Source organism: Bufo gargarizans, chromosome 5, assembly GCF_014858855.1.
Source record: "Bufo gargarizans isolate SCDJY-AF-19 chromosome 5, ASM1485885v1, whole genome shotgun sequence".
NCBI classification, from domain to species: Eukaryota; Metazoa; Chordata; class Amphibia; order Anura; family Bufonidae; genus Bufo; species Bufo gargarizans.
In genome coordinates this window covers 92709676-92725275 of record NC_058084.1, presented here as the reverse complement: position 1 = coordinate 92725275, position 15600 = coordinate 92709676, and the positions used below count along the sequence as shown (strand labels likewise).

Below are 15600 nucleotides of genomic sequence, written 5' to 3'. Positions count from 1 at the left end.
CTGCCAGCGCTGCGATTGGCTGGAACAACGCTCCAGCCAATGGCAGCGCTATAGCAGCACAGGAAGAGGCTGAAGCATTCTAGCTGGTGACTGCCTGCTGAGAGGAAAATAACAACAACATCTGGAATTGCTGCACTGATAATTATATATTTTTTTCATTTGCAGCTGTTCCAGATCCCTAAACCACCCTCCTTCCCTGTCCCTTTCCCCCTCTGCCCTAGCCGCCCCCCCATCTTTTTTTTTTTTTTTTTTTTTTTTTACAGATGCCATTTGGTACGTGTGTTTTTTTTTTTGTTGTTTTTTTTTTTTCCAGCTCTGCACCAGTGTTTCTGCATTCGAGCTGTGACCGCCAAGTGCTGTTAAGTGCATAAGTGCACTTTTTTTTTCACATTTGTGTTGATTTATTATTTTTTTGCCAATTTTTCTTTTTTTTTTTTCAAAAATAAGAAATTGTAGTTAAGGCTTTATATAAATATATACAGAGCTCTATATGTATATATATATTTTTGGTTTTATTTATATATATATATATATATATATATATATATATATATATACACTCACCTAAAGAATTATTAGGAACACCTGTTCTATTTCTCATTAATGTGATTATCTAGTCAACCAATCACATGGCAGTTGCTTCAATGCATTTAGGGTTGTGGTCCTGGTCAAGACAATCTCCTGAACTCCAAACTGAATGTCAGAATGGGAAAGAAAGGTGGGGTACAACAGCAGAAGACCCCACCGGGTACCACTCATGTCCACTACAAATAGGAAAAAGAGGCTACAATTTGCACAAGCTCACCAAAATTGGACTGTTGAAGACTGGAAAAATGTTGCCTGGTCTGATGAGTCTCGATTTCTGTTGAGACATTCAAATGGTAGAGTCGGAATTTGGCGCAAACAGAATGAGAACATGTATCCATCATGCCTTGTTACCACTGTGCAGGCTGCTGGTGTAATGGTGTGGGGGATGTTTTCTGGGCACACTTTAGGCCCCTTAGTGCCAATTGGCCATTGTTTAAATGCCACGGGCTACCTGAGCATTGTTTCTGACCATGTCCATCCCTTCATGACCACCCATGTACCCATCCTCTGATGGCTACTTCCAGCAGGATAATGCACCATGTCACAAAGCTTGAATCATTTCAAATTGGTTTCTTGAACATGACAATGAGTTCACTGTAATAAAATGGCCCCACAGTCACCAGATCTCAACCCAATAGAGCATCTTTGGGCTGTGGTGGAACGGGAGCTTCGTGCCCTGGATGTGCTTCCCTCAAATCTCCATCAACTGCTAGATGCTATCCTATCAATATGGGCCAACATTTCTAAAGAATGCTATCAGCACCTTGCTGAATCAATGCCACGTAGAATTAAGGCAGTTCTGAAGGCAAAAGGGGGTCCAACACCGTATTAGTATGGTGTTCCTAATAATTCTTTAGGTGAGTGTATATTGTGCCGTGGAGTTTCTTTCTTTATATTTGGTTGGTGGATTGCATCTACAGCCGCTGGCACTCCTACACTGCCCAGTGTTATATTTTTTATATAGATATAAGTTAAAGAGGACCTTTCACCGATTATGACAATGTGAACTAAGTATACAGACATGGAGAGCGGCGCCCGGGGATCTCACTGCACTTACTATTATCCCTGGGCGCCGCTCCGTTCTCCTGCTATGCCCGCCGGTATCTTCGCTCACTAAGTTTATAGTAGGCAGAGATTTCAGTCACTAGGTTATAGTAGGCGGAGTCTGCCCTTGTTCTGCTGTAGCGCTGGCCAATCGCATTGCAGAGCTCACAGCCTAGGAGAAAATAACCTCCCAGGCTGTGAGCTCTGCGCTGCGATTGGCTATTGCTACAGCAAAACAAGGGCAGACTCCGCCTACTATAACTTAGTGACTGAAATCTCTGCCTACTATAAACTTAGTGAGCGGAAATACCGGAGGGCATAGCAGGAGAACGGAGCGGCACCCAGGGATAATAGTAGGTGCAGTGAGATCTCCGGGTGCCGCTCTCCATGTCTGTATACTTAGTTCACATTGTCATAATCGGTGAAAGGTCCTCTAATTTTTTAGCCAGTGTTCACTTTTTTAAAACTGTAGTGAATGTTTGTTTATACTAAAGTTTTTGCACGCACGATCTGTGTGCGTGCTGCAGAGCACCGATCAGTAGTGTGCTCATTTACATCTGCACAATTTAGATTTTTTTGTGTGTGAAAAAAGACCTGCCGTTAGTGGTAGTTAGTTATGTATGTGTGTGTGTGTATATATATATATGTGTGTGTGTGTAGAAATGGACAGCACATCCAGTAGAGAAATATATAAAAAAATTGTATTCAGCAACAGTGGCACAAGAGGCGACGTTTCGGCTCAAAATCCTGAGCCTTTCTCAACCATGCTTGAGAAAGGCTCAGGATTTTGAGCCGAAACGTCGCCTCTTGTGCCACTGTGGCTGAATAAAATTTTTGAATATATTTTTCTACTGGATGTGCTGGCCATTTCTACATACATACGTTGGGTAAGCAGTGATAATATATATATATATATTTCAGTTAGTGTCAGTTTAGAATTTTGCACGAACGCACCATCTGTAGTGTTCATTATTACTGTGTCTGCTCAGTTTGCACTGCAAGTTGTTGTTTTTTTTGTGCAGAAAATCCTCTTTTTTTTAATAGAAAATCCATTTTTTTTCTCCTAAATTTAATTTCAAATTTATTATAAGCCCCTTCACGGGTGAAAACACAACATACACACCCATCACAGTAAATAAAGGTTTACACATTTCACACGTCACACCCCAATAAATAAAAAAATGGCCCTGTCCATCCCAACGAGTATACTCGGCTGAAGAGGCATACGCCATGCTTGCCTCCGAAACTGAGTCTGCCAGTGAGGGAGAAGAGGATGCCACTTTCCTCTAATCATCATCCGCTGATGAGGGACCTTTTAGAAGGTGCCCCAGGGTAGCAGCGGAGGCAGCCCCCCAGAGTGAGCCCATATGGACCCCCCACCCTCTGACGATTATCGGCCCCAAATTCCTGACTTTGTGGGCAACTCAGGAATTCAGATAGATAGTGCGGGCTTCACAGAATTTTTTTTTTTTTTTTTTTATCTTTTCTGAAGATTTTATAAATTTTATGGTAACCCAAACAAATTTATACGCCCAGCAATATATTTCCCAGAACCCCACAACGCCATACACTAGACCACAAGGTTGGACCCCAGTAAATGCAGCAAAGATGAAGACCTTTTGGGGGCTCTTGTTGCATATGGGCATTATTAAAAAATACTAAGATTAATCAGTATTTGAGTGCTGATGTCTTGTACCACACTCCAATTTACAGTAATACCATGGCCCGTAATCGATTCCAATCAATACTTAAGTTTTTGCATTACGACAATGTACAGTGCCCACCCCAGAATGACCCCGCATTTGACTGTCTGTTCAAAATTAGGCTCGTCCTTGACCACTTCAATGCAAATTTTGCAAAAGTGTACAACCCAGAACATAATGTCTGCATAAACAAATCCCTATTACTTTTCAAAGATTCCGGCAGTACCTGCCCAGCAAGCGGGCAAGGTATGGCATAAAACTGAAAAATCTGTGAGAGTAGCTCTGGGTACACTCACAAGTTCTGGATTTATGAATGGAGGGACACCCGGATTGAACTCATACGTCCGTTTTTGAGCATATTTTTGGGGGGTTTGTAAACTGGAGAATCAGGGTAATAAATAATGACGTTTATTTTCCTTTTAACCCTTGCTATGTTACAGTAAAGATTGAAGAAAATGGAAAATCTTCCAAAAAAATAGAAATTTTGAAATTTTACCTTAATTTCCTGTTAATCCTTGTGCCTCAAGGGTTAACAAAGTTTGTAACATAAGTTTTGAATAATTTGAGGGGTGTAGTTTCTAAAAGGAGGTCATTTATGGGTGGTTTCCATTACAGAAGCCCCTGAAAATCACTTTAGAACTAAATTGGTGCTTAAAAAAAAAAGTGTTGGAAATGTTGAAATTTTGAAAAATTGCATCTAAAATTGTAAGCCTTCTAACTTCCTAAATAAATAAAATAACATTTACATAATTAAGCCAACACACAGTAGACATAGGGAAAATGTAAAGTAATAACTATTTTGTGAGGTATCACTATCTGCCATAAAAGCAAAGAAATTCATATTCAGAAAATAGTAAATTTTTCCAGAATTTCTGTCATTTTTGGGATTTTTTGTTAAAAAAAAAAAAAGGTGAAATACATCGACTGAAATTTACCACTGTCATGAAGTACAAAGTGTCATGAAAAAACTGTCTCAGAACGGCTTGGACAAGTAAAAGCGTTCCACATAAAGTGACACATGTCACGGCCTGGGATTTAAAGTGAAAAGTGGCTCGGTAGTGAAGGGGTTAATAGACTTTGTCTGGTCAAAAAAAAGGTGAACCCCATGAAAAGTTCTGAGAAAAATGCAGCAAAAAACACTGGGTGAATCCGGTCTTATGGATGATCTGCCTTTTTACTACAGCCCTTGCCTCTGATAACAGCTACAAGTGAAAGATCTCAGAAGTTGCTGCATGCCTTGTGTCGTGAATGTGGTAGAACACAACTGTGTTGAAAAACATAGGATTTTTATTTATTTATTTGTTTGCAGTTTTCAGTCAATTTCTGTGACTTGTCATCCATAAAATCTACCCTCTGAACTGCTTTTATGGTGTTTTACCTACAGGTACAATAATATTTATGCTGGCTTTTTTTATCAGCAACATGCTCCTGGTTGCTGCTGTGTCAGTCCAGTAGCGGCATGACGTTGCATCTGCAGCCGTTGGAGCAGGACTTGGTCTTCAGCTTCTGGCTGTAAACGTTTCTGCTCTGTGTAAATGAGACGGATAAAAGAAATCAGGTCATGTGTATATTGTTTCCTCCCTAGCCATGAACTGGATGCTGAAGAGAACCCATGTGAGGTGGCTGCCGAAGTCTCTGCCGTCTTGGGGCTGAAACATGGCACAGGACAAAAGTAAGGAAAAAATATTTGTTTATGGTGTAAATAAGACAATATGAGTTAGAGATGTGCATTGATTGATAATTTGGGGAACATTTAATTCCTGTTGTGTTTTTTCTTTCTTTCTTTTTTCTTTCTAATTAACCCTTTCTGCCTTTATGCATTTTGCACCTTAGTGAAGAAGCAACTTTTCTCATTTTTTGATTGTCATATTCCAAGAGCTATAACTTTGCTATTTTTCCTTTAATATAGCCGTATGAGGGCTTGTTATTTGCGGGACAAGTTATAGTTTTTAATGGCACCATTTTGGAGTACATATGACCTATTGAAGAGAAATGGGGGGAAAATGGCAATACCGCCATTACCTTCTTACATTTTGCAAAGTTCAGTTTGCAGCATAAATAACTTTACTCTCTGGGTCAGTGTGATTACGGCTATGTATGTGTGTGTATATGTATATGTGTGTGTGTGTGTGTGTGTGTGTATATACAGACGTGGACAAAATTGTTGGTACCCTTTGGTCAATGAAAGAAAAAGTCACAATGGTCACAGAAATAACTTTAATCTGACAAAAGTAATAATAAATTAAAATTCTATAAATGTTAACCAATGAAAGTCAGACATTGTTTTTCAACCATGCTTCAACAGAATTATGTAAAAAAATAAACTCATGAAACAGGCATGGACAAAAATGATGGTACCCCTAGAAAACACAGAACATAATGTGACCAAAGGGACATGTTAATTCAAGGTGTGTCCACTAATTAGCATCACAGGTGTCTACAACCTTGTAATCAGCCATTGGGCCTATATATATGGCTCCAGGTAATCACTGTGTTGTTTGGTGATATGGTGTGTACCACACTCGACATGGACCAGAGGAAGCAAAGGAAAGAGCTGTCTCAAGAGATCAGAAAGAAAATTATAGACAAGCATGTTAAAGGTAAAGGCTATAAGACCATCTCCAAGCAACTAGATGTTCCTGTGAGTACAGTTGCACATATTATTCATAAGTTTAAGATCCATGGGACTGTAGCCAACCTCCCTGGACGTGGCCGCAGGAGGAAAATTGATGACAAATCTAAGAGACGGATAATCCGAATGGTAACAAAAGAGCCTAGAAAGACTTCTAAAGAGATTCAAGGTGAACTTCATGCTCAAGGAACATCAGTGTCAGATCGCACCATCCGTCGTTGTTTGAGCCAAAGTGGACTACATGGGAGACGACCAAGGAGGACACCATTGTTGAAAACGAATCATAAAAAAGCAAGACTGGAATATGCCAAACTACATGTTGACAAGCCACAAAGCTTCTGGGAGAATGTCCTGTGGACAGATGAGACAAAAATCGAAGTTTTTGCCAAGGCACATCAGCTGTATGTTCACAGACGAAAAAATTAAGCATATCAAGAAAAGAACACTGTCCCTACTGTGAAACATGGAGGAGGCTCTGTTATGTTCTGGGGCTGCTTTGCTGCGTCTGGCACAGGGTGTCTTGAATCTGTGCAGGGTACAATGAAATCTCAAGACTATCAAGGAATTCTAGAGAGAAATGTACTAGCCAGTGTCAGAAAGCTTGGTCTCAGTCGCAGGTCATGGGTCTTGCAACAGGACAATGACCCAAAACACACCGCTAAAAACACCCAAGAATGGCTAAGAGGAAAAAATTGGACTATTCTAAAGTGGCCTTCTATGAGCCCTGACCTCAATCCTATTGAGCATCTTTGGAAGGAGCTGAAACATGCAGTCTGGAAAAGGCACCCTTCAAACCGGACACAACTGGAGCAGTTTGCTCATGAGGAGTGGGCCAAAATACCTGCTGAGAGGTGCAGATGTCTCATTGACAGTTACAGGAAGCGTTTGATTGCAGTGATTGCCTCAAAAGGTTGCGCAACAAAATATTAAGTTAGGGGTACCATCATTTTTGTCCATGCCTGTTTCATGAGTTTATTTTTTTACATAATTCTGTTGAAGCATGGTTGAAAAACAATGTCTGACTTTCATTGGTTAACATTTATAGAATTTTAATTTATTATTACTTTTGTCAGATTAAAGTTATTTCTGTGACCATTGTGACTTTTTCTTTCATTGACCAAAGGGTACCAACAATTTTGTCCACGTCTGTATATATATATATATATATATAATCACACACACTCTCCTTTGGAAGATAAAGACAGTATACACTTCCCAGCTATCTACTCCTAGCACTTAGCTTACTATACCCTACTGTCTAGCAATTAATCCAGTCCGAAAGTTGGGGCCTGGTTGCAGAATACGTTGGTGCACTTATGATTGTCCTGCAGCATTCAGTAGCTTGGATGGCAATGGCGTTGGGGCAAGATGCTCAGACTTGGCTGTAGGGGTAATGCAGCAGCTGAGCTTTCTCTTCTCATACAGGAGCGATCAGGACTGTTCTGTAATGTCTGCAACGAGGCAGGGCACACTTCTGTCTCTCCATCTCCTGCCCCTGCTGGTGTCTCTAACATCGCTGCTCTTCCTCTTTCTTCTTACCCTTTCCCCCTGATCCCCCTGCTATTGGCTGTAGGGAGGAGCAAGTGCTCATGGGATTTGTAGTGAAGAATCAGCACTGATGCCTGCTGCTGTAGCTGGCAGCAGCAGCATCCACTACAACACTGTTTTCTCTGCAGGGGTGTTATATACATATATATTAGGGTGTTTAATTTTTCCAGAGATGTGATTTTTCATATGACTTTGCTTACGCCCCAAGTCTCAGTGATGTAAAAGATATATATGCCAAGAAGACTGGATAATATTTAGCGGTTGCACACATTGATCACTTTTATTACTACTCTCACTCCTGTACCTAGGAGTTTGGTCTAAAAACGACTTCAGTTTCAGGATCCCGGGGGCTCTGCATCAAGCAAGGTGGATGGCAAAGGCAATATATGCGCTTAAAATTGTCCTCTTCACTAAACAGTTGAATATTCCTCAATGAGAATTGAAAGGAATGAAATGGGTCGCACATTTTGTCAGCCTCATATATGTTTGCTTTTTGCACGAGGCAATTGTAAGTCGATGGGCTCCAAAGAATGATTTGGATATGCTACAGCTTCTGAGCACTTACCCAGATACAGACGTAGAAAAAAGTGCCCTCACAGTTGCTAAGAGACACCTTTGGTATCTGTGAGAAACAAACGTAGGATTGGCTTTTTTGGACGAACGTATTACTCAGGCTGTTAAGGAAAATATGACTAAAAATTAGAAACCAAACCTGCAAAGAAAAAGGAAATGAAAGGATTAGAGGGTAAAAACCTAGTTTTTGAAGGAAAAGACCTGAGCCATTTCATTACTAATAGAACAAAGAAGTTCTTTGACGTGACAGAATACTTCAGTGATTCTCTAAAAAGTCATGTGAACGCTCTTAAGGTGGTCAATGATACAGCAGAAAGAGGAATTGCTCCGATAAAATTTTTTAACGAATCGGTCAGGGACAAACAACAAAAACAATTCTTGTTGAGGGTAGTCGAGCATCACAGAAAAGTCGTCATCAAGCAACAAAAGAAGGGATTGCATCGTTCAAAGTTGATTAATATAACCCGTTTCGCCTATCATACTACCTATTGGGGCCCATTCACACGACCGTACTTCTTTGCGGATCCGCAAAAAAGCGGAACCGTTCTTCTGCAAAAAAAGGAACGGAGTTAATATGTTCCGTTTTTTTGGCGGATCTATAGACTTGCTTGGGTCCACAGAACATTTTCTGCAGACAAGTATAGGACATTGAAGTTTATTTTTATGGAGCCACGGTAAGGAATAACGGATGCGGACAGCACAAGGTGTACTGTCCGCATCTTTTGAGGGCCCCTAGAAATGAATGGATCCGCAGACCTTCCGCAAAATTGCGGAACGGGTGCGTATCCGTACATACGGTCGTGTGAATGGGCCCTAAATCTTAGTGTCTAGTTTTAATATTATTTTAAGTTTGTGATTTCTAGTTTTCCCAATAAAAGTTATTGAACATTGAAAAATCATATTTTTTGCTACTTTTACAAAACTGATCAAGGTGTGCAACCTCTAAATATTATCCAATCTTCTTGAAATTTGGCATATATATCTTTTACATCACTGAGCGTAAAAGAGTCTGCAAAAATTTTACTTTTTTTTTTCCATTAGAAAATGAAACACCCTAATATATATATATATATATATATATATATATATATTTTTTTTTTTATAGGTTTTTATTATACTTTTGTATAATAAAAACTCCTTTTAAAAAAATGTTTTTGCGTTACGAATCGCAAGACCCATAACCTTTTTAGTTTTATTCTATGAAGATGTTTGAGGGTTTGATTTTTGCAGAACAACTTGTAGTTTTTATTGGTATCCTTTTGGGTACATAGCACTTTTTTCTTTTTGATAACTTTTTGTAAAAAAACTACTTATGTCGTGCAGTGTATTATGGTGTCAGTAGAAACTGACAGGCAATCTATTAGGCTGCACCTCTGCTATTAAGGTCTCTCTGGGTGTTACCAGTTGGGGGGGGGGGGGGTCCCTGCACACTCTGACACTATCAAATCAGTGCTGCTGGTGTCAGTCTGTGCAGGGACCCACGCCCCCCCCCCAACTGGCAACTCCCAGATGAACGGTTATTGCAGAGGGCTGTCCATTCATTCATAAACTTATAGAAGGAATAATAATGGAACAGCACAACATAGAGTCTTAAGAATAGATGCTCCAGAATTGCATGTGAACCCATTCATTTCTATGGGGCCACAAAATCTGCATGCTGTCCGCATCCGTGTTACTGTTCCACAAACTATTGAACATTTCCTAGTCTTGTCTGTTTTGCGGACAGGACTAGGCATTTCTATAGTAGGGACCGAGGAAAGTGCTGTATGCACACGGCCCATATCCGTATTTTGTGGACTGCAAAACTGCAATGGCTGTGTGCATGAGGCCTAAAAGAGACCTGTCAAAAGAGGTGACGGGTCCTGTTTAAATGCCACCTGCTTTCTGCAGACAAGCCCTTCCAATTCTAGTGTTTCAGTCAATATGGGAAATGTTGATATGTTTACAATTCATGTACTATTGGTATGTATGAGCATAATGGATGTTCCCAATGTCAAAGTGGTGCAGTAAACCGTGTCCATTCTCTGAATCTGAGAGGCAGATATTATCAGTGACAAATAATTGATGCAAATGTATTCGCTTACTGTTCTGATTTCTGCGTTTCCTTGCAATCCTTTCAACACTTCACCATAATTGTAATCTATTGTTTTTTAAAATAAAAATAAGATTACCTTCGGACTAGTTAGCAGTGACTTATGTTTGGTACTTCTACAGATATGGCGGTATTTCACACTTCAAGCATCGGACACTACGCTACCTGGAGAAAGGCGTCAGACACCGCTCACATTTTCTAGACATGCATAGGCCAGTGAAGAACAGGCACATATTTTTTTCAGAAGAACCAGAAGAGAAAGTGCTAAAAAGTAAAACTGTAAACAAGGTAAAGTCATGAACTTACGCGACATACTGTATTGTGTGCCATGTACTGTACGATATGTCTTCTAGTCCGTATTCCTCCAAAAACTGCACCTAGCTTTTTTGCTGGCTACAGTCTATGAGCAGTGCATGATTGCTTGTGGTTTTCTGCACATTTCTGTAATGAGCTCCCCATAAAGTCAGTTCCTGGAACAGCTTTTAGAGGAGATCCCATAATGAACTGCACTGCATTCTGACAATATACTGTACATCCCAGAGACAATGAAGCAGCAGGGTACGTGAGGTCAGGCTGCAGAAATCTGCTTTAAGTTTTGAATAGTGTAGCAGTAAACCATTAAAGGGGCTGGCCACTGTATGGGTGCCTTGACACGTTGCATTTTGCTGAAATTTCTGCCAATGAAAACTCATTCCATTCATCTGAAGGATTTGATGTTTTGCAAGCAAGTGCATGGATTTCTGCAAGCCCAATTCAGATCAACGGAACTCATTGTCAACCGCAAAAATTTCTGCAACAAAATCTACCGCATGTGACTGCGCCCTATTTTTATTTCCCCACATTGCTTGGAAAAGTCACTAAAGTAGTACACACTTATTAAACGATCTGCATTGTCTTGGAACAACCCCTTTAAGGCAGTAAGATAAATTGGCAATATATAAATTAAAGAATCAGAAGCAGGCATTGTAATAAACTTTCCCAGAGCAAATGTTCCATGTGTCGGCCATAAACATCAATAAGTTATCCAGAAATCATTACTGTACTTTGTGCACTGTCCAGATTAAACATTCGTCCTTATACATTTCAATAACACTATCTTAAAGGGACACTACATAATATAAAGTGACATACCGTATATTCTTCTATTGGTCTTAATATGCTTAATTAAACTATACCATTATCACCCCTCGCTGCCTTTCCGTTACTTATAAAAAGTGTTTTTATCAATATGCAAATTACCTTACTTTGTGCCCAAGGGGCTGTCCCTCATTCAGTTCTGTGCCCAGCCGCGCCACAACTGCCGTCTCCTAGTGCCGCCCAGCTAATTAGTATTCACTGCACTGAGCGTCTTTTTTTCCTCCCAACGTGGTGAAATCCTGCGCATGCCCAGTACTAACTTCCTGGCATCAGCTTCATCTAGTCTCTCTGTGCCTGCGCTGGATAAGGTCCCGGCACCCTCCAGCTCCAGTAGAAGATAGTACTGGGCATGCGCGGGATTTCACTGAGTCAGGAGAAAAAAAAGCCGCCCAGTGCAGTGAATACTAATGAGCTGGGCAGCACAAGGAGACGGCAGTTGTGGTGCGGCTGGGCACAGAACTGAATGAGGGACACCCCCTTGGGCACAAAGTAAGGTAATTAGCATATTGATAAAAACACTTTTGATAAGTAAAGGAAAGGCAGCGAGGGGTGATAATGGTATAGTTTAATTAAGCATATTAGGACCAATAGAAGAATATATGTCACTTTATATTCTCTAACGGCCTGTTAGTGTCCCTTTAAGGAGCATCTCTCAGCATGATAAACCCTATTAAACCAGGCCTAACTAGAGCACCAAGGGGCTGGCCAGAGTGTTCGGAGCTGTATTTTCTGGTCTCGGCGCTTGCTCAGTGTTTCTCCTTCTCTTTCCTTGCTGCAGGTGGCAAAGCAAGACTGACCCATAGACTTTCTATTGAGCCTGTCTCGCTTCCTATCCTGCAGCAAGGAGAGAGAGTGCAATATGTGAGCACTTCTCTCCCCTTTTTCTAGCAATCACTGGGCATCTCTGTGCTGTCTCAATGACATATCAAAAGTCTTCCGAAATGTCAGCGACCCCTTAAAACATACATTTAATAGCAGCTATGTCTGATATTGAAGTTCACTGCAGTTAGGGTGTGATGATGTGTAACTATTTGCATTTATTTATGATTTTATATTAGGTACAAAAATTTCTAAAAGTGGTTGGTGAACCTATTGACGATGTATTAAATGTAATTTCACTGCCAAAGATGGAAGATTCCTCCAGCAACTCTGATTCTGAATGCCTGGATCACTCTAATGTTAGCGAACCTACTAGTCAGTCCAAGCAGTGTGACGATACAGAGCTTTCTGAAGAGAAAGACCATCCTGCTCTAAATCAACCACCTGAAATACAAGAACAGATAATTCAGTCTGATATGCTGGATAGCTCTAAACAAAGCAAAGGGATGACCTCTACATTACCTTCTAACGCCATCTGGTGTTTAGACCGTGCAATTGACACAGAATCCGAACGATCAGATACCGAAAAAAACGACTCTACACGACAGCTGGTATCCCTTGAAATTCCAGACTATCTGCAGGTTGGAGTGGAAGAGAACAATATTGGTTTGTATTGTATATAATTTTAAAACTAATTACTTTATGATCAGGTATCGCCCCCCACATGTATGCTGACATGTATGCTTGGGTCAGCCGTGGTATACAGACTAATTATAAGCCTTTGATGCAAATGGTTTACCTACAGTTAGCTGTGTCACTTACTAATGTTCTGACTATAGCTGAGGTACCTCTGTATCCATATATATACAAATTGACAGCACTCCGAAATTGAAGGTGAAGTAATCAGTGATTTTTATTCAGCCAGACATAAATTTAGGCAACGTTTCAGGCTATTTGTAGCACTTCATCAGGCCTAGCCGGCGTCCACACGTCTGTTCCGACTAGCTAGGCCTGATGGAGTGCTACAAATAGCCTTAAATGTTGCCTAGATTTATGTCTGGCTGAATAAAAATCACTGATTACTTCACCTTCAATTTCGGAGTGCTGTCAATTTGTATATATATGGATGAAAGTGTTGCTGAGGTGGAGCTGGGAACGAAATGAGATGAGCACCCAGGAAAAGCCAGTGAATGAATGAGTGCTGTGATCCTTTTAATTGTATTTGAGGTACCTCTGTATGCCAGTCTTGCACGCAGTCACGTGATCATGCTACTACTGGTGTTTATCCACTGCTTGTATGACATCAAGTACTTTAAAGACATTCCCTCCTTTAAGTAACGGACATTACACATCATGTCTCTTATCTCCCCTTCTTCTTGCTCTGACCATTTCTTCCCTGTGTCTGGAGGGATTGTGTATCTCATGCTGGGTCAGCTCTACCATACACCTTGTATTAGGCCACTTTTCACACGAGCGAGTTTTCCGCGCGGGTGCATAGCGTGACATGAATGCATAGCATCCATACTGAATCCTGACCCATTTATTTCAATGGGTCTGTGTACATGAGCGTTTTTTTTCACGCATCAGTTCTACGTTGCGTGAAAAACGCAGCATGTTCTATATTCTGTGTTTTTTTACGCAGCCCTGGCCCCGTGGAAGTGAATGGGACTTCAGTGAAAAACGCATTGCATCCGCAAGCAAGTGTGGATGCAATGTGTTTTTCACTGATGGTTGCTAGGAGATGTTGTTTGTAAACCTTACGTTTTTTATCACGTGCGTGAAAAACGCATTGCACTCGCGCAGAAAAACTGAACAACTGAACGCAATTGCAGACAAAACTGTCTGAAATTGCTTGCAAAATGGTGCGAGTTTCACTGAACGCATCCAGACCTAATCAGTCACGCTCGTGTGAAGGGGGCCTTAGTGGGACATGCAGGAATCTGTAACTGGAGGCAAGGTCTAGGACCTGGGAGAGCAGTCATGAGAACTGTAGTCCTTTGCATTGATGAAGCAAGCCCTAGCAGCATCAAAACAAAGGTGCACCACAGAACTGGGCAACATCATGTAAAATTAAGAAAAATTATTTCTGATCACTGGTGGCATCATGCAGTGGGCATTCAAACAGGTACTTTTCAGTCTTTTTCTATGCTCCGAAAACCCCAGAAACCACACAACACTTTTTTTGTCTACGTCTAAATTTGTTTTCATGTTAACTGGCTTTACTCTAAAAGATAACTTTGTTGTATCGTATGTCATATGCGCAGACTCCTGCAGTAAAGCTAAGGACAAATGCAAGAAAAAAAAGAAAAAGCCAAAAAAGAAGGTTCTATCTCTGCCCCCTGAAATAGCTGCTGATCCTCACCTTGCCAAGTACTGGGCACAGCGCTACAGACTCTTCTCTCGCTTTGATGAAGGGATTAAACTTGATGAAGGTAGGCCGTAACAAGTACATTACACATTGTCATTTCCATAAGCAACATATTACGGTTACATTTTGGGGGAAAGATAAATCACACTACTGAGATCAGTATTTACTATTTATATGTATTTTGAAAAAAGGGGTTGTCGAGACTACAGATATTGATGTCCTATCCTCAGTATCAGATTAGTGGGGTCCAACACCCAGCACCCCCACCAAATAGTTGTCTCTGGCAGCCATCACTCTGCAAGCAATACAGTATACGGCCCCATGCTCTGTGTAGTTTCACGTGAATAAGAGATGGGGTGCAGTACCCGGCATGGCCACTACACCATGTACGGCACTATCTGCTTCCAGCTCCATGCACTGTATACTTCCTGGTGTTGGCGGTTGCCTGAAACAACCGATCGGTCGGGTGCCAGATATAGGTCCCCCACTGATCTGATATTTATTTGTAGCCCAGACAACCCATTTAACTTTGGGCCTTTATGTGCTTATTAGAAATGGCATTCGAGTAAAATGTTCTCGTTGATGTACTGTATTACACTGGGACTCCCAAAAGCAAAGATCAAACCATGACATGGTCAGCAAGCTTTAAAAAAGGTTTTCCTAATCTCACAGCTGACACCCAAATAACCCACTTGATTTTAGAAAATGTAGGCATCAACCAATATAAAATGAAATCAAAACAACAACATAATATTGAAAAAGGTTATGCTGATGCAAGATTAAAGCATTAGTTCACTGCAGAATTGTCAACCGATATATCCATTTTCCCACAGTTTTAGGCTACATGCACACGACCGTATGTGTTTTGCGATCCGCAAAAAAAAAAAAATCAATGACATCCGTATGCCATCCGTTTTTTTTTTGTTTGTTTTTTTGCGGATCCATTGTGACAATGCCTAAAACGGACAAGAATAGGACGTTATATTTTTTTTGCGGGGCTACGTTATGGACATACGGATGTGGACCTATTACAATAAATTGGTCTGCATCCTATCCGCAAAAAAAGGACACGGAAACAAAATACGTTCATGTGCAT

General features: G+C 40.7%; 1 protein-coding gene across 5 annotated transcripts in view; it reads left to right on the top strand.

Annotated features, from left to right (window-relative positions):
* Positions 1 to 15600, top strand: part of TGS1 (trimethylguanosine synthase 1) — a 65531-nt gene that overhangs the window by 18405 nt on the left and 31526 nt on the right. For all 5 annotated transcript variants that reach the window (XM_044294237.1, XM_044294239.1, XM_044294235.1 and 2 more), the window contains 4 exons: positions 4921 to 5007; positions 10303 to 10468; positions 12376 to 12802; positions 14401 to 14568. In XM_044294237.1, the coding sequence (XP_044150172.1) occupies positions 4921 to 5007; positions 10303 to 10468; positions 12376 to 12802; positions 14401 to 14568 (848 nt within the window). The remainder of the gene's footprint in view (positions 1 to 4920; positions 5008 to 10302; positions 10469 to 12375; positions 12803 to 14400; positions 14569 to 15600) is intronic.